Below are 24,768 nucleotides of genomic sequence, written 5' to 3'. Positions count from 1 at the left end.
TGAATCCATCTAATAATACTTGAACCAAAGTTTAAAAACGATAGTACATGTATCAAAAAATTTCTATCAACTGAGTCGAATGCTTTTTCAAAGTCTACTGATAAAAGTAGTCCTGGTATCTGATAGGTCTCTGTGTGTTCCATTAATCATACTACGATTAAAATTATGGTTGAGCAAAACGGACTTTGAAAGTGTTTGGAACTTACGTACCCTCTCAGGAGGACAATAATTTTACGCTACTTCAACCCCCCTTTGAGGATACAGCTACAAACAATCTAAGTTGATAATCTGAACTACCAATTATAAAACTTTCTCTATTCACAAAACATATATAAAAATTCATTTAACAAAACTATCTCTTTTAAAAAATCAATGATTAATGATAATTAACTTTATAATCCCCATTGTTGTGGCCGTTGCTGTTCTCCCCCTCCATGCTCCTCCCCGCCCCCTGACCGTGACGCTGTCTGTCCCCCACCCCATGTAAACTTCACAACCATTCCTATGCCATTATTCAACGGACATTATTCCCGATCGGCACCTTCCTGGCTTAGTCGATTCCAGAAATTTGTCACTATTCAAAATTACACTGATGAAAAAATTGTTAACCTTTTCCCCTTATGTTTATCGCAGTCAGCTTCAATTTGGTATGAAGGACTTCCTAGTAAAGATAACATGACATGGCCTGAACTTAGACAATGTTTTTCACAATGGTATGGTCCAATGTCCATCATTCGGGAAAATGCCCTGATTGACAAAAAACAAACAGAACGTGAAGACGTTCGTTCATTTCTTCAATCTGTGCGGTATGAGGCATCCCTTTTGGATTCTAATGATGATCAATTTATAAAAGACCCCATTGTCAGAAACGGCCTCCCCCCGCATCGTCCAATGTATTGTCACCAGGCGACATGACACTCTGTCGGACATGATTGAAAGTGATCAGGTAGCAGAGGACATATACAAAATTGCAGGTACAGAGACACTCTTGTCTGTCAATTCACCCATGAACGTTCATCCGAACAGAAAGCAGGAGGAGCGACATAACCTTGCAAATTATTTTCAACCTTCCCCGAACAATGTTGTCCTACATCCCTTTCCCCCACACGGCCATCCCCCACCACCTCCTATCCCGCCTCCAATCTATCATGCCCACAAACACCCTTACAAGTGTGTCCATTGTGGGTTATATCATCTGAGTCCCCAGGAGTGTCGCCTCAATCCCCCCTACCCCGTCAGTTGTTTTCCTGCACCACTAAATCCTTTCTTTGTCAATATTTTCAATTTCATGTCTGTTTTCTTTATTCTCTCGGTAGTAGTATACACCTATTTGTGTATGTACAGTGCTATTAGTACCCTGTACCCCTGCCCGTTGCTTATCAATATGTACTAGCTTTCAGATGCATTGATTTGATCGTCATTTTACTGATAGTTGAAGTGTGAATATGTGTACCGGATATGTCTTTTTATAATGTCTTTTTGCGTTCAGAATGTTAATGCTTTGAATATAATGTCATTGATATGTCCAATTATGATTCTCATATCCCCGATATTTTTGTATCAAATGATGTGTATATATTAACTGAATTGTGTGACGCAAGGAGATGAGATACAGGAAGGGAGAGTGATAACGTTTTTTGTAACAGAGTGAGGGAGGCATAGAGAGTCAGATAGAGTGAGAGAGAGTGGAAGAGAGACAGTGAGAGAAAGAGTAGAGGAGATACAGGAGAGGGAGAGAGAGAGAGATCGATTTCGTAACAGGGAGAAAGAGAGGTCACTGCTGTCCCGTCTGATTGTTAGGATGATAGAAAATGACGATCCATTTCATGTCCATATTGATGCTACTTTGTACTTTCTGTTTCTGAAACACTTGTCGTCGTACAGGTTATTTAGTGGAAGATATTCATCTATAGTTGTTTCTTGTACCTGACTTACTTTGATTCAGTGTGTTATTCGTCTGTCAATATGTTTATTTAGAAAAATGGGTTCCATGACATGTATCTTAATGTACCAAAGGAAATTGTCTTTAAAGAAATATTTACTGTCCTTTAATGTCGATATTGCTTACAGTTATCCCCTTTTAAACAGCCCGGGATACATTAGGCCTTAACCAACATGACAACGAAATGACATAAGCTATTTACAGAAAATAAACAATATATTGTTTATCACAAAGTGTATTTAAAGTGCATAAGATAATTAGATATGTTGTAAAATTATTTGTTAAAGATGAATTGGATAAAAGAAAGATAAAACACGCATTTAAAACGTAAAATATAAAAGGGAAATATACCATAAAGAGTAAAAGTTGGCATCTAAAAGATATTTCCATAAAATAATTAGCTACGATATAGGAAATCTGAAAGGGTAGTTAAAAAAGCTTTGCAGGTCTTGGCACTGATTAAAATCACGTCAGGTGAAGAGAGAATATAACCCACTTTCTGTACATCACTAAAATCAGAGAAGTCAGGGCACGCAGGTCATGGATGATAGGGCACGCAGGTCATGGATGATAGGGTACGCAGGTCATGGATGATATCTTAAACAGTGGGCAGTGAAGGTGACATGCATCTCGTTTTCGACAGCTTGTCAACATAGAGGACAAGTCCTCGCTTCTTCAGGCGTGTTCTTGTAACCCCCAGTTTCAATCTTCAGGGGCTACTCCGCACCTAAACCTTGACCTGGCGCTCTCTGGGAATGTTTATGACACATCTAACATATGATTTGGTCCGAAATTTGCTCTTGAAAGTGCAGTAAGTGCGAAGTTTGTTCCATCTGTTTCCTTGTGATTGTGTAGGTTCGACCGGTGAAGATCCGGGATAGAATAGGTCTTCAGCAACCTATGTGCTTGCCATAAAAGGCGACTATGCTTGTCGAAAGAGGCGACTAACGGGATCGGGTGGTCAGTTTCGCTGACTTGGTTGACACATGTCATCGGTTACCAATTGCGCACATCGAGGCTCATGCTGTTGATCACTGGATTGTCTGATCCAGACTCGATTATTTACAGACCGCCGCCATATAGCTGGGATGTTGCGGAGTGCGGCGTAAACGTAAACTCACTCACTCACTCACTCACTCGCTGTGTAGGTTCAGTTATCTCTCTTTCCCATTTTGATAAAACCTGATCAAAAACAGCTTCCTCTTTCTTGCCCGAAACGAACCTCCTATAGTAAAAGTGTTCTAGAGATGTATAGTGTCCCATTCCGAGCTGGTTGAACATATGTATCCTCCTATAGATTTGATTTCTCTTACGTCTGGCGGCCCACTGGTGAATCCATATGAATATGTGATGGGTTGGTCTGTCAGGATCCATGTTGCGGAGTCCGCCACCATATAGCTGGAATATTGCTGAGTTCGGCGTAAAACTAAACTCACTCACTCCATGTTGCGGAGTCGCATATAGAGGCTCGTCACATATCCCCACTGCCGGACGGTCGGGGGGACCCAGCCCATGTCTCAAACCACTGCTTTGTAAGGGTCAAAACGTCGTAGAACGAGGAAGAACCGCATAGTCCTGTTCTGTTCTGCCTCCATGTAGGACATATTGTACTTTCCCCATATAATTATATTCCCTGTATGCGATGACTGACCACACCATAGCCTTCTATAACTTTGTAAAAGTGTCGAATTCCATTCAACCTATAGTCCGTTTGGCTCAAAATCGGACCGATGAATTGCAATCTAACTCGAAAACTAATAAACATATAACACTCAATGAAACGCTGATCATAATCAAAACGTCAGACCAACTCTGTGATTCGTTTGCAGAATTTATGTCGTAAAATTAAAAAGTTGTTTAACAAACTATCATTAACATTTTGACACATTTCATTATTTGTTACGAGGGAGGAGTGAGGACAGCCAGGTGTACGAGAAGCACGTGCACAAGTGCCGACAAAGTTATTGATTCATTAACCTGTGCTGTGCTGTCTCCATCCTCTCTCGCACACATGGCTGTGCCTTTTTTCTGCACTCCTCCCTCGTAACAAATAGTGAACTGTGTCAATATTTTCATGATAGTTTGTTAAACAACTTTTTTATTTTTAGGACATAAATTCTGCACAAACCTCACAGAGTTGGTCTGACGTTTTGATTATGATCAGTGTTTCATTGCGTATTTTATGTTTATTAGCTTTCGAGTTAGATTGCAATTCATCGGTCCGCTTTTGAGCCAAACGGACTATCTTTTTTATAACAACATTTACTTGGAAATGAGCAATCCTAGAGCTTTGCTAGCTGAGCTTTCGCCATTCGATTGTAGTCAAGGTGCTCTGTTAAAAGAATTCCAAGGCAGTTATAAAACTCGGTTTTCTCTAAAATTTCATCACCACAGGTAAAGGTAGCAGGTGTCCGATGTGTCGGTCTGAGGTGACATTCATCGAGTTAAAGTAAGGGCAAATATGCTTGGAAAATGCATTTTGGCAATTATTTGACAATGGTTGATATTTCAGATTCAAAACTCATATATAATCATTCATACCACCTCGACCTAATATGGCATATGAGTAATCACGATGTACCATTCCCTAATCATAATGGTTACTCGTAAAAGATCGAAAAACTTAGAAAAAATTCCATGGTAGAAACACGTCTAAGAAACAAACTATACTGTGACCCACCTGACAGGCAGACAGGTTGACAGCGTTCATGTAACGCACGGGCAGCGCATGTCAGGGACCGTCTCAAAATATTAAGTGTCAGTATCACTGCTGGTCGAGGACTCTAGCGGACTCAACAGGTGCAACTCGGCTGACGTTAACGCCGTCCCGCAAACGGTATTCGTCCTCGATTTTGAGAACAAGGTCTTCAGCCTTTTACCACACTTCTGGGGTAATTCTCGCAAAAAGAAGCAGACACAAGCTCTTTAACGTCTGAAAGCTTAAATGTGGTATTGTTGCGAGCAATAACATTCTTACAGTTACCCCAGATCAGCTCGATGGGATTGAGCTCACAGTGCCGTACTGGTGTACGCAGATCTGTATGGCTTTGTTTTGCAGCTAGTTCGTCAATGATGTACTGGATTGGCTTTTTGTGCTGCCGAATTTTTTCCAGGAGCTAGGGCTTTGTTTCTGATTGCCTGTAAGGCACGTTACAGGAAGTGAGAAAATCCTGCAACTGAGCCTTGAGATTGCTCATGGTGGGTGTTTTGGTAACAGGGACACGCAGGTTATGGTAACTGGCGTTATCCAAACTGATAACGCTTGCTTCGTCCAGCTGCGGTAAAACAAATACTTGCCCATTCATTTCGCTATGGTAATCACCATCAGATTTCGTGGCCTCAAAAACAAAGTCACAACCCCCAATCAGTCCCTTGCCACGGGTACCAGCATGCAAGATGATCAGGCGTCTACTTTTGCCTGATGGTAACACTGAAGGAAGCCACATCCGATCGGCTGAGTGATTTGTATTACACCAGGTTTCATCGAGGTGTAAAATTTGAAACCCCAAACTGCGGTATTCTTCAAATGTTCTGAGATAAGCTGATCGCATGACAGGATTGAGTACTTTTCTCTAAACACAGCTCTGTTATCTCCCCTTTTGGTCTACCTGAACCCCATTTCTACCAGAGCTACAATAAGTGTTGTTTTCTAGACATTTATTGTATCTTTGATCTCATCTTGTATTTTGCACACGTCTGTGGGATTTAGCGTTCATACAGTTTATAAACTGCACGGCGTATGACACCCTTATCGAAGCTATCCAGTTTGTGGTTCCTACCTGGTTTTGATTTTGACACGACAGATGAGGTAACTGATTTGTTTACAACTTTGTACACCTGACTATATGTCAAATTAAGGGCTTTACACATTCTGTAGTAAACCCTGTCATAACTGACGAGAAGTTTCCCCCTTTGTTTCTCCAGTATGAAATACTGGTATAAATTTGAAATTAATTGTTCTGCAGAGATTTCAAGTCGCATGTTGCCAGTTCAGTGCTCATACACGAAGTGAAACTTCAATGGGTGAACAAGAGTATCTATGCGATTTGCATTAAGACATTTCTTACATCATTAATTAGAATCTAACTACTACAAGAGTTTCATCATTTTCACATATAGATGTTAAAAACCAAAACTTTATCCAATCATTTATGTAATTTAATTAGTTGAGGCCTTATGAATGATTATAGTCTGTATTTCAAAACTACATTCGAGTTAGAATGTTGTTAAAACGTCAAAATTTCCTCCTGTGAAGTCACCCCTCAAGTGCATTTTTTCATCATGTATTATATATGATGTGTTGTGTCAAATTCATCATACTGATATTGAAGCCAAAAGGCATTTTCCAAGCATTTCCGGCATTACTTTTTTTAGTTCCACACCAGCTGTTGAGACAATCCAACAATAAATTCAAGTCACTTTCAGATTCTGCACGTTGAACCAAGTCGTCAGCATAGGCGAGCACTCCAACAGCCTTGTCGTTTATGATAACGCCGTGAGATAAGATAAGGACAAACTTCATGGATGAATCACCACCTTCTAAACATGCCACTCAAAGAAGTTAGCTGATAGATAAATCATAAATCATGGTTAAAAGCTTGTTTATGTAAAAATTAAAAAGTAACGGTGAAAGTACACATCCTTATTTCAATCTGCAATGCACATCAAACCATGAAATGTGTCTTCCGTTCAATACAGTCATATGCCTTGCGTAGAGTATTCCCTCAACAGAACACCTGCAAGCGCAATGGAAACTAGCGCAGACATTTCCCAAGAGGATGTTAAGGAAGGGCTGAAAGACACAAACCACATTGCCATAAAAATACGTTCCGAATAAAGATAACTGGTGCCTTTGGTAATATGAATGGCTCTTTATAAATAATTTAACACACTAAATACCTTGTAACATGGAACTCGTTTTCTTCACAGTGATGCTTAAGTAGAATGTTCAAAAGCACGTTAAAAACTGAGTGACATTCATTCTGACGCGCAGTTCCAACACGACTGTGGCACACAACGGGTAAGGTTTCAATTTTATACCTATCCATCCATCCAATCCATTCGTCAATCCACCCATGCCTTCTCTCTATTTAGTCTCTTACGTTATGATTAACGTTTCTTCGTTTATCAATGCATTGCATATACTATTTAAACAAGCAGAGTGAGTTTAGTTTTACGCCGCACTCAGCAATATTCCAGCTACATGGCGGCGTAAACAAGCAGAGGATACCTGATTTTCGTGTGATGTTCGTATGGATTTAGAAAATCATTATTCTATTCACAACGAGTTACGTATTTCGAGTAAACACACCAAGGGCGACAGCATGGTGACAATCACTGGATTGCCGCCTCCAGGCTCAATGTGTTTACAGACAACCTCGTGCAGCTGTAATACTGCTGAAACAAATATTAAGGTGAGGTGAAATTGGGTTTTACGTCGTGCTTGAGAATATTTCGCTCATATGACGACGTGCATGCGTGTGTATGTGTATGTGCGGCTGCTTGTACTAGCCCAGACTTCATCTGGTTTTATAGTGCTAGCCCACTGAGATACCATGCCGCAGTGAAGCATGAATACCCCACTCAGACACATTATACTGACTCTGAACCGACCAGTCCTTGTTGTACCCATTAATGCCGAGCGCCAGGCAGGGACCAACAAGTACATATTTTAACGTCTGTTGGTATGACGCGGTCGGGGATCGAACCCGCGACCTTCTGCTCTCCGGGCGGACGCTCTAACCACTACACCACGGAGGCGGTCGAAACAAATATATACTCATATTATAGTCAAAATTGTGCAATCAACTCTGCTTTCAGCTGAGATTTCTTAAGGATGTGGACATGGCTTCGTTGCTTTTAGTTGAATATGAAGTTAGATAATGATTGTTCCATTCAACGAGTTGTGAATTTCGAGCAACCACACCAAGAACAACAACGTTGGAGCAGTCGTCGTCCGGCACGTGTAATGTTTTAATCTACTTTGGGCTTCCTTGACCCAACAAGTAGTGGCCTAGACGGAATGAACGTTTTCATGCCGATAACGGTACACAGAACGGTCTGTAGGGGGTGGCTCAGTAATGGTGTGGGATGGGATCACTGTGACTGGCATGTTATTCACTCACGTACGTGTCACTGTCCTTCCGACATGCGCGCCGACATGGACCTCGTTTTGTGTTTCACTTTGACATTTCATGAGCACACAGGGCTCTTACGGTTAATGAGTACCTCCACCAGTCCTGGTGTATCAGAACACATTCACATGTAATTCACGTACTGGTCACTGCTGCCGTGACAACATCGTGGAGGCATGCGTGGTGCCATTTGCGCATGGACGTCGTCATGTGTTCCAGGCTGACAGACCCGTGAAGGTCCGGGTTAGAATTGATCTTCAGTAACCCATGCTAAAGGCGACTAAAGGGATCGGATGGTCAGGCTCGCTGACTTGGTTGACACATGTCATCGGTTCCCAATTGCGCAGATCGATACTCATGCTGTTGATCACTGGATTGTCTTGATTATTTACAGACCGCCGCCATATAGCTGGAATATTGTTGAGTGCGGTGTAAAACTAAACTCACTCACTAACTCCATGTGTATAACATATAGTTCCGTTTCGTTAACATCTTACCTTTGAGGTAAAATGAGCAATTAGGGATGAGTACACAGGACTCTTACAGTTAATGAGTACATCCACCAGGAGGGCCTAACATTTCTGGGATATCTTTGGACGGCGGGTACGTCGCCGTCAACAACCTCTGATCTATTTTATCGAACATGGTGCTGCTCTGCAGGAAGAATGAGATAGTAGAAGTTGACATTGGACGTTTGATTAGGGGATATACCTCGTCGAATTCAGGATTGTCTTAAGAAGAGAGGCGAATTCAGTCGATATGAATGAGCTGAACGTTCTGGACTGAAGGCCTCTTTGGTCAATCATCTAACAACATCTTTGGCAATCTGACGTTCCACTACAAACTCAAATCTCAGTCAGGTGTACCTATGACACTGTTAAACTATTTTTCTCAGGATATAATATCTATAGATATGTAACAACTTTGTATTGAAAATTCCCCACCTTTTAAAATCATACTATAAACATTGTGACAAATGTGCACGCATTTTCATAGTACACATGTATCTGAATATTACACATATTTATTTCACCTGTATCTGGACAGCCTTCAAATACACACGTATATGTCCAGCCAGTGGTTGATAGTATGACTGACAGTTCGAATGAAACCACGTACGCGTAAATCATTTAATGATCCATCAACCTAAAATGTGGATGGTTGATCCTGGTGGATGGTTGAACCTAATACAAGATGCGGTTTCTCCTTTTGTAGATACAATGAATCTGGCTGTATCCATTGCAATGGTGTTACCCAACGTTATTGACCCCAATCTACCTGCAGTTCCTGCTGAGATTTTAACTGAGTGTATTAGACTGTGTTTCTACTCAACCAGTTGTGCCTCGTTTTTCTACAACCACGACAAGAACCTGTGTTACAGAAGCAGTATGCTGTACACAGTGGTGCCTGGCCACGAGCTGACAGCGAAGCCAAATGTGAACTGTTATCAGTGGAAGCATGGTAGGTATTGACACATGTACAATAGAGCATGGGTACCCTTACACACAGTGGTGTCTGGACACAAGCTGACAGCGAAGCCAAATGTGAACTGTTATCAGTGGAAGCATGGTAGGTATTGACACATGTACAATAGAGCATGGATACCCTTACACACAGTGGTGCCTGGCCACGAGCTGACAGCGAAGCCAAATGTGAACTGTTATCAGTGGAAGCATGGTAGGTATTGACACATGTACAATAGAGCATGGGTACCCTTACACACAGTGGTGTCTGGACACGAGCTGACAGCGAAGCCAAATGTGAACTGTTATCAGTGGAAGCATGGTAGGTATTGACACATGTACAATAGAGCATGGGTACCCTTACACACAGTGGTGTCTGGACACGAGCTGACAGCGAAGCCAAATGTGAACTGTTATCAGTGGAAGCATGGTAGGTATTGACACATGTACAATAGAGCATGGATACCCTACACAAATAGTGGTGCCTGGCCACGAGCTGACAGCGAAGCCAAATGTGAACTGTTATCAGTGGAAGCATGGTAGGTATTGACACATGTACAATAGAGCATGGGTGACCTTACACACAGTGGTGTCTGGACACAAGCTGACAGCGAAGCCAAATGTGAACTGTTATCAGTGGAAGCATGGTAGGTATTGACACATGTACAATAGAGCATGGGTACCCTTACACACAGTGGTGTCTGGACACGAGCTGACAGCGAAGCCAAATGTGAACTGTAATCAGTGGAAGCATGGTAGGTATTGACACATGTACAATAGAGCATGGATACCCTTACACACAGTGGTGCCTGGCCACGACCTGTGTTAGCAAGTTTGTGAAGATGAGTTGTGACATTGCCATCATAAGTTTTTTTTGTGAGCAAGTGCTTTGAGTTTGGGTTCGTTTGATGAGGAGGGTGTATTTGTGTTAATGCCCAGAAATTTATGGTAAAGTGTTCTCGTCTCAGTTCTATACTGGGGGAATTTCGCCTGTACGTGCTTGTGATGATAAATATTGTTCCTTGCCGTGTGATTGGTTTTTGGGCTTAGTATTTTAGTTTATTATTCAGTCGTTTGGGGGTATTGTAGATTGCGCAGCCGTAGTCTGTTTTGTACTTACCTAATAAGTGATGTGTATTATGATAACAGTCTTCTTGGAGGTCCCCCAGTTAGGTTCTACTAAGCAGTGAAGTGTGTTTATCCCCTGTGTATTAGATTGTTTAGGTAGTCATAACAGATGTTGTGCTCATCGTATATACGGCCAAGGAATTGAGTTTTCTTTTGAAATCTAAGGAGCTATTTTTCGGATAAATTGATGGGGTAACAGAGTGCATATATTTACGTTTAAAGAATACTCAACTGTTTTTTTTATCGACCTTTAATGAGAAACACCATTAATCGGCCCAAGCTGTGACTTTGTTTAGTGCTTGATGAAGTGGCTTTTTAACAAATTTAATGCTTCTTGGGCGGACACAAAGAGCGACGTCATCCGCCAAAGGTTTTCCTTTAGAAGAGATTCCCTCCAAGAGGTAATTTATCATTACGTGAAAAAAGTTCGGGTTTAGTATACTTCCCTGTGGGCTGCCAATTTCTAAGGGACACTGGTCCGATAGTGTTTGGGCAACACCCACAGTTACTTTGCGGTTTGAGAGGAAATCCTTGATATAAAAATGATTTAGTTTTAGAGGCCCGATTCTTTTCTTGTTTTAATTAGCTCGTTATGCCAAACCGTATCGAACGTTTTTTCTATGTCCAGGAATATGGCTACTCTGTACTGGCAGCCTATCTGGCCTGCCTGTATATCCTGCACAAGTTTGCAAGTTAGAGCAACGTTTTGGGTTGGAAGCCGCGGTGGCTGAGCGGTCTAGGCGTCTGAGTTTGTATGCTGGCGATTAGGTGCCTGACTCTGAGGGTGTGGGTTCGAATCCCGGATGGGACTCAACCCAAAAAGTACTAGAATCTGTACTTTACTAAGAGAGTGTAATCCCAAATATAACATATGTTATAAAACCCAACTCATATCGAGTTTGATTTCAGATGGATGTCCTTCTCAGTGGTCATATTCCAAGCCTACTGGGTTATGCCTCCGACTGTTCACATCGCGAGTTACCAATAATGTCGCGAGACAAACATGTGTGGACAATGGCGGAAGACTCGTGAACATCCAGAATTCAAAAGAAAACAACCTGATCCGAAAAATTATGTTGGGAGAAGGTAAATTAGTTATAATACTTACATGACAAATCTAACTCCCAGTTGATAATTGGTCACAGCCGATTTACTTGGCTGACTGTGCATCTTGACAATTTTTATGTCAGCTGTTATATGTTTGCTCAGCAAATGTTGGGTCATGGTTTCTTGATCGCCTGATTTCGATATGTTTAGCTGCTAATTATTAAACTGTGAAGATATACAATGTTTTTTCTAGCAATATATTAAATCCAGTTTGATGACACCCTGGTCTCGACACTATGCGACACTGTTTACGTGATAATATAATTGGAGCATTACATTAAAATGAAAACAGGTATGGCTCTGCTATTACACTCGTCGAAGCGTGTCCTTTCAAATAGAACTCGAACACTTAAAGTAAGTTGTATGTTTCAGGTGCTGGCCTCCACATTGGGTTGAAGAAGACGTCTTTGGTGTGGACATGGCACCTTGGGGAGGACCTTGGTGCTTTCAGGTCATGGAGCAGTGGTCATCCCAAATCTGGAAACTGTGTTGTTATGAGCAAACTAACCAAAGACTGGTACACAGATTCTTGTTCAAATACTAGGGGATGTGTATGCCAAATCGTCCTAAACAACCATTTCGGTGATTGTTAAGTCGAAGTAGGAGGAGGTAACGTGTTCGGGAACTTCTTCGGCGAGGCAGGATTTAATGTCATTGAAGATAATACTGAGCTGACAATCTAAAAATCTTGTTTAAATGTACTGATGACCTCTAATCGTTCCTTCCTCACTAAAAAATTAAAGTGCAACCAAAATATAAAAAAGCAAAACACTTTCCTATTTTCCTTTTCGCATTGTTTGCTGGAAAATTGTTGGGTGCGGCGATAAACAACAAACATGCTTGCAAGGACTTCTGTCAGAACCTTAACTAGAAATAGAATTGTTACATAAATTTTGTTAAATGATTTGTAAATAGATGAATATTTTAGTATTGGCAGTTTAATTGACCAGCTGAGATTGTGAGTGGCTGTATCCTCATGGGGTGGGGTGGGGGTGTGAAGTATTATCCTCCGGTCACAAGTCCCAACACATTCAAGGTAAATTAAGATTATCAAATATTTTAAACCGTAGTATTTTTGTAATTTTAAATTATGGCTATATTTAAATACAGCGGCTGAAGGGATGATGTAAATTTGGCTAGGGTCCATACAGGTAGCAAAAGTACGATAAGTCCCCATGGTCCTTTGTACCGAGATCTACCTTCGGGTGCTGGTGATCTATAGCCCGTTTTCCATATTGTATTGTTTTGCATTATGGTATAAGTATTGCGTTACATTCTAGTTTTAAATATCTATCTGTGATGCACTCGTGGTTTTACTGTTCATAGTCAACATTTTTTTAATTTCTAATTTAATTGATCTTAAATATGATAATTAATTGTTCTCATGACTATATGGCTGACATATTGCCGATGTGAGATAAATATTAACTCACTCACTCGCTTTGAAAAATAAAACACTCATAAAGGATATCAGTTTCCATGCATTGTAACACATAACCAGTCTTTAACACAGTTAACATATAAATACACAACCTATACTGTAGGTACTAGGTGCACTGTTCAGTCGTACGTTTAGGACCGCCTCCGTGGTGTAGTGGTTAGAGCGTCTGCCCGTAGGGGGGAAGGTCGCGGGTTCGATCCCCGGCCGCCTCACAAAATACGTTAAAATATGGTACTTGTTGGTCCCTGCCTGGCGCTCGGCATTAATGGCTATAACAAGGATTGGTCGGCTCGGAGTCAGTATAATGTGTCTGAGTGGGATGTTTATGCCTAACTGCGGCATGGTATCTCCAGCGTAAGTCTGGGCTAGTACAAGCAGCCACACATACACACGCATGTATGTCAGTACGACGTTAAACCCGATTTCACCTCACCTCACCTCCGTAAGTTTAGGAAGTAAATTAGAAAATGTACACGATATATTGATAAAAGGAATATTTCGGCACACAATATCAAATACCTTTGTGGAATAGATAAAGGATGCTAAAGATTCACAGAATTTCACTTTTTAAATCTTTGCACCGAACACTAAAATAAATAAATAGTCTCATGTTGAATGTTTTCTCCTGACACAGCCACGATATTTTCCATTAGGGCTCGTTTGGAAAGTATATGGAATTTGTTGTTTCGGTCAAAATAATGTATGTTCAGAGACTAAACGTTAGTCTGTAGCAAGGTCCTTGGAGGAAGACACAACACAACATACAACACACCTGACATTGAATTCATAACTGGTCACCCGTAACAAACTCAGTATATCTCTACAGAACATTATATCATATCGGTAAACAGTAACTGTTCGCTCCGTCTTTTAGTCTTTTTTACTAAGAAAGTGTAATCCCAAATATAATATATGTTTCTTTTATTCAGACAAATATGTTAGGCGTCACAGATATCTCATAGGTAATGGAGAAGTCTCACTATTGTTGACTTAAGTCCGGTTTATTTTATCTAATAAGGAATGTGCTCTTTTAAGTGCCAAATCCTGCAAGACCATTTCAGATATTCGTAGTAATATTTTATACAAATAGCTATGTTTCTTTATTTTTGTATAATGTGTATATTTTATGTTTTTATAGTCTCTCATAACTCCAAATGGAGTGGCTCATGGTTTTTTATGTAATTTATGCGCTTATAAATATGTTGTATGCTTTTAAAATGTACCAAATGAGGTGAGACTCTAATAAATAATTATCTATCTATCTAAGTTGACTAACAGCCTGGACCGGTTAACGATCAAGGCCACTAATCAATGTGTACATACTTTATTCAGGGCCCAAGCTGAAAATGAAATCGATAGGTCAGCGAGAGGTTACTTTTAGTGTCAAAGCCAATGTCAGTGTCAATCAATGACTATTCCAGAAACCACTCAAAATTATGTACATACTGAATAATGTATATAATTGAACCACATTTACCACTGTGGGTGGTTGTTCTAAAATATAAATGAACCAAGTTGAGGTACAATTTCACACATACACGATCCGCTACAATGTACAAGAACAAAAGCGATGACTTCACACACTTGTATCAAGTGACCGCTTTTATTTACGACTGTACATAGATACGGTTACAGCGAGCAGACTGTTACTCACGTAAAACTCACCATGCTCATGGTGAATCCCACACACCCACACGTCACCAAAAAGGACATCGGACAGAGTTAGCTTCCCTTCCCTGGATGTAGCTGTGATGGTGTATGGTCCACCGGCGCTGACTGGCGGAAGCTGCGCATACCATACAACAGCACCGTTATCTCCGTGACTTGTTGTCGTTGTCACCGATCCCTTGATTTAAACATATTTTATTCACAAATGTGAAAGGGATTGGTGACAAGTAATCCAACTTAAAATGCCCGCTCCCTAATCTTTACATACATACATTTTCAATTATATACATATTAGGAAAGAATAGAGAGAAGAGATAGGAAAGTTAAGTAGAGGAAGGGATACAACTCATGTGATCACACAAAACGTTTTGATTGATCCCTTCCCGGATATCTGGACCGTCACTGTTTCCCCACATGTGATGCAAACCCCCATATGGTGGCCTTCTTGGGTGCTTGTTGCAGTACCATATGATTAGCAAAGGACTTCGAGAAGCTGAACGAACCCGCTTCCACTGATGATGAAATGAAATATGAAATATCATGGATAATAAAATCTAGTGTTCCGGCACTGTAGCTCACCTGGATATATAGTAAACAGTAGGATAAGGAGAAAGCGACAAATCACATTTATAGTTCAAAACAGAAACTGCCACCTGTCATTACCTAACGACATTAATAAGAAATGTAGATGTTCTTCCGGTTTTTAAAGCCTTGAGCTTGAATTCCAGACAACCGCCTGCTTGTTCCGTTCATGCTCATGGCACAAGCTCTTATCTTACAAACAAGAGTAGAGTACTATAATCTTTGTCAAACAAAACAGGGACTGGTAGCCTCCGTACACAAAAAGGAGAACTACCAAAAGAATGAGCATTCCAATAACGTGAAATTAAATAATGTTTGTTCAAAACACCTACCTAACACTTAACCATTATAGTAAATAGTTTCATCCTGCTGCAAGGAAAACTTTTGGAGTACATTTCTTAACCTTAAAACTAAGATGACGTACAGTCTTTCCTACAAGAGCCACGCCTTAAATTTGACTTGTTAATAGGTATCATGGACATAAAGTATCCTGCTGCGACCATGAAACGAGAGAGAATAAGTACAAGTGTATTTCAAGAACATTTCAAATGTCTATCCAGCACATAAATACAAGCTTATGTTCCTTCGTTCAATTCGACGTAAACGAATAGAATAAGATACCCGTTTAGATCGCACTGAGCACCACTGTTATAAAATTGCCACATACCTTTTAAATTACCTCCACAGCGATCTTGACCTTCCTCTTAGGTCACTTACTTACAAAAAGATGATACCAAGCTGTCATAGTGCAAACCCAAATTTAATACTTTGCATGAATTATACGCCTTACAGCAGTAAAACCCCCATGTACAATTTCAACTTTTCCGGTGAATCCTTTATGTGGCAAATGGTAAACAGGACAACAAGCAAACGGCGTTGGTTTCATCCATGTTGTTGTACATGTAGCTGTACACACGGTTTGGCCTGAAATGCATCCTGATTACATTGGCTGATTAGGCAAGGAATGGACAGTCAGTCAATGTATCGTTTGTAATAGGGATCTCACGATACATAAGTTCTCACAGACACAGCATTGGCAGCATAGCGTATCTCGCTAACAGATACAACACAGGTAGCCTAGGTTTCTCCACACACGGGTGCAATGTCCAAAATAAGCGTAGCGTATCTCACTCATAGATACAACACAGGTAGCATCGGTTCGACCACACATGGCTGCTACGTGACACTGTGCTTGGCGTATCTTATACTGAACCGCAACAGAAACGAAACCTTTCAAAACCAAATGCAACAGTTTGTTCTTATAAGGTGGTGTTTTTATTATGATTGTACCGTTTTGTTAACATGTTTTTAAATCAAAATTGACAGTTATTACCAACATCAGTTTGTTTTCTGATGGCAAAGCATATCGGCCAAACGCACCTAAAAAGGCGGGCGTGGTAAAGGTTCCGTACGTGAAAATGAAAAAGCAATGAAATATCATGACACGCCTACCAATGAAAGCGAGTCTTAAACTCGCTTGAAATCATTCCTGGTTTGACACAATGGCTATGCCACGACTTACGAGAGATCAGAGAAACCAAGCCTTTGAAGATTGCAGGTTGGTCAGACTACAGGGGGGTCGCCAATTATTTTTATGTTCATGTTAGGAACCGACTGCAGGAGCAGTATCAGGCCACTAACAGCATCAAAGACCATCCACCCAGTGGACGATCTTCAGAAACAACACAACGTCAAGACCGACAGATTGTGCCCAATCATTTGCAGGATCGCTTCATCAGAGCAACGGAAACAGCGCGCCAGACCATTGGGACTCAAAACAGACCCATTAGTGTCGATACAGTGCGTCGACGTTTACACTGAAAAAACTCTGCTGCCACAGACTATATCGTGGTCCTGTTCTCGCCGCTCGTCACCGCCCAAAACGACTGCAATGGGCAACTCAGCACAGCATCGAAATTGGCGTTATCGACAATGGAGAACTGTGTTTTTTTCTGATGTAAGCCGATATTGTGTTTTACCCGCAGAGTCGTGGGGTGGTCCAAGCATCATGGGAAAAGAGTCGTGGGTGCAATCGGTCTGAACCAGAGAATTGGCCCAGTGGTGTTCCAGAATCTCAGTCCAGGACGTGGAAATGGCCGGTGTGACAGCTGCTCGCTATATTGGTGATTGTGTTTGTGTGAACTCTAAATGTGATTCCAAAAATGTGTTAACCATAATTGCCAAGTTTGAATTCAATCCTCCGTTTTGATTGTTAATTTGAGCGAATTAAAGTGCGTTCTTTAAGAAACCTCAATCGGTATTGTGTTTCGTTTGCGGTTCAGTATATGTAACATCCTGGCACTGGTTAAGAACTTGTATAACTAGGTGTATGAGGTAGGGTGAGCAGTTTAAACAGGGTCCGACAGACACTGCCATGGAGATGTTTGGGTTTGACTGGTCAGTGTTCGTCCCTCCTTGTCATGGCTTGATTTTCTCCTTGTCTGGTCTCGCTCATCTTTGTATTCAGCCAATCACAGGGACAGATGTTAGAAGTTCTTCTTATATGGTGATGGATTATTACAAGTATTAGAGGTGTAACTTTGCAAGTGTGTATTAAAACAATGAAATATTGGTACGAAATTGAATATTATTTGAAAACAATGCCATTAATATAAACATTATGTTTTGGTAACATATCCAAATATGCCCAAGGAATAATTCATGCTAGCTGCTCGTTACATTCCACCGCATACATGTAGAATCACCATCAAAGTAAGGGGCAAAAGTAATCTTTCTAGATGACAGATGTGGTGACCATATCACATTCAGATGGAATTAGGTCATTATATTTTTAGACAGATCAGATGAGATGTTGATAGGGTCAAACATCATAGCTGGATAAAGAATAAAAATAACAGGCAAAAACAAATACCCCCTAACTGACCCGGTAGTAGGCAAAAATGCTACTTGCATTGATAGTACTGACTGACTGACTGAGTTTGATTTTACGCCGCTTTTAGCAATATTCCAGCAACATCACGGCGGGGGGACACCAGAAATGGGCTTCACACAATATACCCATTGCATTGATAGTAAGAAAGGGACATTCTTTATGGATAACAACTTCTTTTATTATAGAATCTTCCTTTCTTATTAGTCACCAACTTCTAAATGCCAATCAAACAGCTTTAAAGACCTTGTTTTTTTGAGGATATGTAATAGGGTAAACAAAGGCAGGAATTAGGGCTACATGAAGGTAAAAGAAATGCAATAGTAATTACAATAGGAATTGACTATTTCATGGCTATTAATCGATATTTGATCATCGATATACCTGTTCTTGGTCAAATTACCTTGTTTTGCCAACCCAAGCAGAAATTTTGATTCATATCCGCACAAACAGATTTGCAAGGAGGGGAGCACAATTGGTGCCCATGGGGATGCCTACACTGGCGACGAAAGTGGGCAGCAATTACTTTTCAATGACTAGCTATGACGTTTTTCAAGATGAAGTGCCTATAAATCTATCACAGTAAGAAAACTTTAAATGTAAACACAAGAAAGTATTATGAAATATATCTCTAGATACCATGATGAAGGAATGATGTCTTCAAGTTCCACGGTTGTATCAGCCAGGATTGCGTTGGCGGCACCGTAAATGCATTAAATACCGCCAAATGTAACCTGTATATTTTTCATATTTCACAAACATTTTGAGGCTTCCTGACACTGAAAATGTATCAATATCAAATGCGGAATTGACATACCACATTTGCCACCACCTACGTACGCGCGCGCGCGCGTGTGTGTGTGTGTGTGAGAGAGAGAGTTATTATTTAGCGTCACATCGACAATATTTCAGCCATATCGTGACGAGAACAATCTAGTTTATATCAATATGAAAATAAATAAAGTTAGAACATAAATACCTGTCACTGAAGGACAGTAAAATAACTAAAGGATCGCAGCTATTTAAATTTAAAACTAGTACGCTATCGTAAAATCACTATAGACAGTACAAAATAAAACGGGCTATAGATCACCAACAACCGAAGGTAGAGTACCATACTAGGGACCATGGGGACTTACAGTACCTTTGCTACCTCTGTGTGTGTGAGAGAGAGAGCATATGATACAATGAACTATTTGTTTAACATTTGCTTCGATTATTGAGTCTAATATATAATACACCCTACGTGCGATGTGAAATGCAAAGTGCTCAACAGATCCAAATTCTAAAATTCTATTACTTCATAAGACAGGCACGATGGAGTCATCCCAGTGATGAGTGTTTTGTGTGGTGTCTTTATCATTTGACTGACTGTCTGATGCATCAGCTTCAATGCGTTAAGCACATTGTTTGAAAGCTTGTTGCTTAAAGCCGTTCAACGCAAATAAACTCTGTAAAGGGGACATGATGATATACCATTGTTGGGGTCACCATGTAGTCGCCTCTTATGGCAAGCATAGAATCCCTTGAAGGTCCGGGTTAGAATTGGTCTTCAGTAACCCATGCTTGTCGTCAAAGACGACTAACTGTCATCGTATCCATGATGATCACTAGATTGTCTGGTCCAGACTTGATTATTTACAGACCATATAGCTGGAATATTGCTGACTGCGGCAACAAACAAACATGCATAAATTTTGGTAGACCACCCGACCACACCCTGGATGGATATCTCAGAGTATGTCCTTATATTAATTATAGTTAATCGCGACATGTAATTTTAACTGTTACACTGAAGATATGAGGTTGTCCTGTAGGACCAGATTTTTGGAACGCAGAGTGTTTCTGCTTTAAATCAAAACAGGCAAACTTTCAGAAGTATGTGTGACTGGTCATACTTGATAATGTATACCCATTCTTATATATTTCCCATTGGCGTTTGTCTGTTGAAATGTTTTGAAACATTAGTCATCAAAGTTTCATCCATGTATGTATTACTTAAATAGGTTGAGCTCCGTTTTTTAAATAACATATGAGATGAACTGTTTTCCTGTTTAGAATCTACCAGTAACAACTAAATAGGTTCACCAAATAAAACACTAATATGTTGTATTTGGAAATCACAGAAAGTCCGATTTTATAGAAACAATGTAACTTCACGAAAGGTTGAACCAATGAAGTTGTCAGTATGTCCAGATAGAAATGGATCTCCTTTGACAGTTGCAACTACCTGTGAAGATCCAAGTAAGAACTGGTCTTCAGCAGCAGATGCTTGTCGTAAGAGCTGACTAAAGTTGGATGGTCAGCCTCGCGGACTTGGCTGACGCATATAATGGTATACCAATTGCGTAGATCCATGCTTACGCTGTCGGTCATTGTATTGCCTGGCCCAGACATGATTATTAAGACTGATTCCATATAGCTGGAATATTGCTGAGTGCTGCGTTAAACAACAAAGAAACAGCTGAAAGCAAATTGAAAGCTTCAGCAATGTCATCGCGTTCTCTCTTCTGTTTTGTAATTAAACTGACGACTGACTGACTGAGTTTGGTTTTACGCCGCTTTTAGCAATATTCCAGCAACATCACGGCGGGGGACACCAGAAATGGGTTTCACACATTGTACCCATGTGGGGATTCGAACCCGGGTCTTCGTCGTGACGAGCCAACGCTTTAACCACTAGGCTACCCCACCGCCCCATTGTAATTAAACAGTTAAGACAGGACAGACATAATAAATCTGTCTGTCTGTTAAACAATTAAGTGATATAATTTTTGTGATGTCTCAACGATGAAGCTCATTTAATGTGTTCACTCTCGAAAACAACATGGTAAAATAACTACATTCATAAATATCCTAGAATAACATATTCACATTACATATCAATACATCTGAGATCCTAGATCCATCTAAAGGGTGACAAAGTGTATGAATGGTGGAGCAGGACTTCCGCTCAATTTGTTATACACAGCACACTTCTTCATATCACAGGGGGATTCCCGCCACTCATAACGGATACCACCAAGGTAGGGGTTGCTTGAGGTGCAAGCATTGTGGTAGTTGATCGTTACAGACGTTGAGTCTGAAGCCGTGATGGGAACAGCCTTCCACAGGTTAGAAGGGTAGGTCATTGGACAGAACTTGCGGGTATCAGATATATCCCTCCTCGGGACACAACACACCTGCACAAAATATAATATAGACATAATAAACACATTTTGCAGGTATCTGCCCGAAATCACAAAGACCAGTAAATGTCTTTATAAATCAATTCATAATCTTTTCTGTTTGTATTATCGCTGAAATGCGTCAGATCATTCTCCAAGTGCGACAATGACGTACCTCAAAACCATTATTATTTCTCTTCTCGATGGTTGTCCTTGTGTTAGCATATGAAATCTGTACAGTCTTCTTATTCACCACTTCTGTGAACCCAGTAGGGAATGGTCCTCGTTGGTTTAGCATGTCCGTCCTCTTGTAAGCCACAATCATGGCCTCGATGTACAGTCTCTGTGCGATGTCGTGTTTATTTCTGGGATGGATGCTGCAAACACGCCATGCGACTCCAACTTAATATCCCTAAGTATTATGTGAAAAATGCAATGGAATATGTGCTTGAAGATGAAAATCTGTATATGGAAAACACGCTATAATTCTGAACTGCAAACGTATTTGTATCTTTGATATTTTGCACGGATAAATCTTTAGCACAATGTCATGCTGTTATGGAACAAAGTAAAAGACGACTGGAGCGGTGGGGTAGCCTAGTGGTTAAAGCGTTGGCTCGCCACTACGAAGACCCGGGTTGGATACCCCACATGGGTACAATGTGTGAAGCCCATTTCTGGTGTCCCCTTCCAAGATATTGCTAGAATATTGCTAAATGCGGCGTAAAACCATACTCACTCACTCAAAAGACGACTTTTATCAGATAACTAGTTTTGGCTATTTTTCTTGAGATTACCATTTACCTTCCATGTGGTGATTTGTAATCAGGCAGGTCCATGGCCACCGCCATGAAGGTGTTCTTCATCCTGTCGTTAGGGACATAGCCATAGTCAGCGGTCTGGTGCCACCTCAAAATGGCCCATCCAGAATTGACATTCCAGTTTCGGAACGGAGCCAACTGGAGAGATACAGTCAATGTGTTTGGACACATATATATGTACAAGTTTACAAACAATGCATTCATAATGTACTGGAATGTTCAAATAGATATTTTACGAGAAAATGCAATCATAATGTGTTGAAATGTACAAACACATGTTTTATCTATATAGCTGTCTGTCGGTAAACGTGATGCATACAAGTGAGAAAAGCGGGCACTCATGACGAGTTCTACTGCGTGAAATATGCCCTGCTTATGTTAAAAAATAAACAATAACATGGAGCCCCATCGATCATCATACATATTTATATCATATTTAGGCGCAATTTACGCCATATCTTCCCAGTGTATAAAGAGGAAAGACGTAATCTACTGTCACATCTCCTGTGATAAATGAGGATTTTAATAGCTTAGATGATATTCGGAAAGTCAGTTTTATGCTCTCATCACCTAATGTTATAGCCCAGAGTGCAAAAACATCGTCAAGCGTCATAACATTTTATTTCATTGATTTCTTATCAAAGTATCTGTTATAGAGTGACTGCAGTTCTTAAGATTTGAATGTTTTTATAGATATTATATTTAAAGTCTGCCATAGCTCTGTACATGGTGGCTCGTTACTTTTACGCTTATATTGTCTTAAGTTATGCATAGTTTATATCAATGACATGTATATAAATATTATGTTTGTTCGTTTTTATCAAACTGACTGTAACGAGGTGAGACTATATTAAACAATCTGTCTGTCTGTCTGCCCGAAAGATCTTGACTGGCGTGTTGCTGATAGATTAAGAACCTCTGGTTGGGAGAAGCGAGGTTTGGAACCAACGACCAGCATACCATTGTTTAATTGTGGCATTTCAATCGAATGTCTACCTGTCCACCTCGTAAAGGGAATGCGATATTTCTGTCAATAAACTTATATTTCAGCCATTGCATTTTAAAATATGTATTGTACCTACCTGGACAAATCCAAAGGGAAGCATATTGGATGTTTGGCCGTTTGTAGCTTGTGAAAACTTTTTTCTCCAGTCATCTATCAGAGCCGGGAATGTACAACTGTATCTGTCGAGTCCGTTTTGCTGGTTTGATTCACCTGTGAAAAATTAAATTGTGTGCTGAGAGAATTTAGGATTTTATCGATACATTAAACCGCCAGACCGATTATATGTGGCTGATGAATGTTTCTGACCGAGAATCTCAAAAGGGGTTTTAAACATACCTCTATTTCAAAAACTCAAATAAAATACGTTGGAGAAATCTATTTTGTTTTATTCCTCTATTCAATTCAATGTAAATTCCATGTATGCTCAACATTAATTCAGTCCCGAAACAATCAAAGTATATTTCCTCTTCCTAGAATTTTAATCGTAGAATATGTGTGATTTTAATTTATGGCTATACTGTAAATCCAAGTAGGGTCCATGCGGTAGGGAAAGTACTGTAAGTCCCCATGGTCCCTAGTATGGTGACGTACCTTCAGTTGCTAGTGATTTCCAGCCCATTGTTATATAATTGCATTGTCCATAAGATTTGTCTAATTCTCTGTCTGTGATAACCTAGTGGTTTTTGTTACTGTCGTCGGGGTTTTATAATTTAATTGGAGTTTATAATTTTTTGAAGTCACGATATGGCTGAATTATTGCCGATGTGCCTATACATCTTAACTCACTTACTCACTCAACATTGATTCACAAGATTACTAATGAAAAAAATCCATGTCACAATAACGTCTGCCATTTGTACTCACATTCGGTTAATCTTTTAGATATTGGTTAGCACCATTCGAAATCTAACCTTGATACCAGATGACGCCATATATAGTTGTATGCAAAAGAGGGTGAACCATGGAATTCCAAAGACTGGAATACGTGTCGTGGTCCACGTCACCATTGCTCTTGTACTTGGGACTGGGAAATGAATCAGCATCACGATGACATAAGTCATTTCCAGAATCCGTGAGTGAATAGTATATCTAACAATGTTAATATTTAGGATCACACATAGTAGATCACATCAAAAGTAGAAATGCTAGTACTTTTTGTGGTTGAGTCCCACCAGGGGTTCGAACACACCCCACATCGCCATCAGTGGGCCTGGGAAATGAATGAGCATCGCGATGACACAAATTTTATAATACACTAGACATATGGGCAGCCATTTCCAAAAACAGTAGGTGAATATATATCTCTCAATAATAATATTTGGATCACACTTTCTTAGTAAAGCAGACATCCTATTACTTTTTTTGGCCCAACCGTGACACTGTCTGAGGTAGAGGTTCGAACAGACCCCGTATCGTCAT

General features: G+C 40.3%; 1 protein-coding gene and 1 long non-coding RNA gene across 2 annotated transcripts; one reads left to right on the top strand and one right to left on the bottom strand.

Moving 5' to 3' along the window:
• The first annotated feature begins 10,127 nt into the window (after nucleotides 1-10,127).
• On the top strand, nucleotides 10,128-12,776 carry LOC124265476. The gene is made up of 3 exons (XR_006895464.1): nucleotides 10,128-10,186; nucleotides 11,577-11,753; nucleotides 12,147-12,776. It is a non-coding gene; the product is annotated as an uncharacterized LOC124265476 (long non-coding RNA).
• An 8,412-nt stretch (nucleotides 12,777-21,188) lies between these two features.
• Nucleotides 21,189-23,458, bottom strand: LOC124265494 (sialate O-acetylesterase-like). The gene is made up of 4 exons (XM_046700289.1): nucleotides 23,426-23,458; nucleotides 22,327-22,481; nucleotides 21,698-21,899; nucleotides 21,189-21,537 (listed from the first exon to the last, which is right to left on the bottom strand). Exons 1-4 carry the CDS (start codon nucleotides 23,447-23,449, stop codon nucleotides 21,265-21,267), a joined length of 654 nt encoding a protein of 217 aa, XP_046556245.1. The 5' UTR covers nucleotides 23,450-23,458; the 3' UTR covers nucleotides 21,189-21,264.
• Between the last annotated feature and the right edge of the window lie 1,310 nt (nucleotides 23,459-24,768).

The sequence above is a fragment of the Haliotis rubra genome, unplaced genomic scaffold, assembly GCF_003918875.1.
Source record: "Haliotis rubra isolate DU_JTF1 unplaced genomic scaffold, ASM391887v1 Scf98, whole genome shotgun sequence".
NCBI lineage: Eukaryota > Metazoa > Mollusca > Gastropoda > Lepetellida > Haliotidae > Haliotis > Haliotis rubra.
The sequence above is the reverse complement of the archived record's forward strand: the minus strand, read 5'-3'. Positions and strand labels throughout refer to the sequence as shown.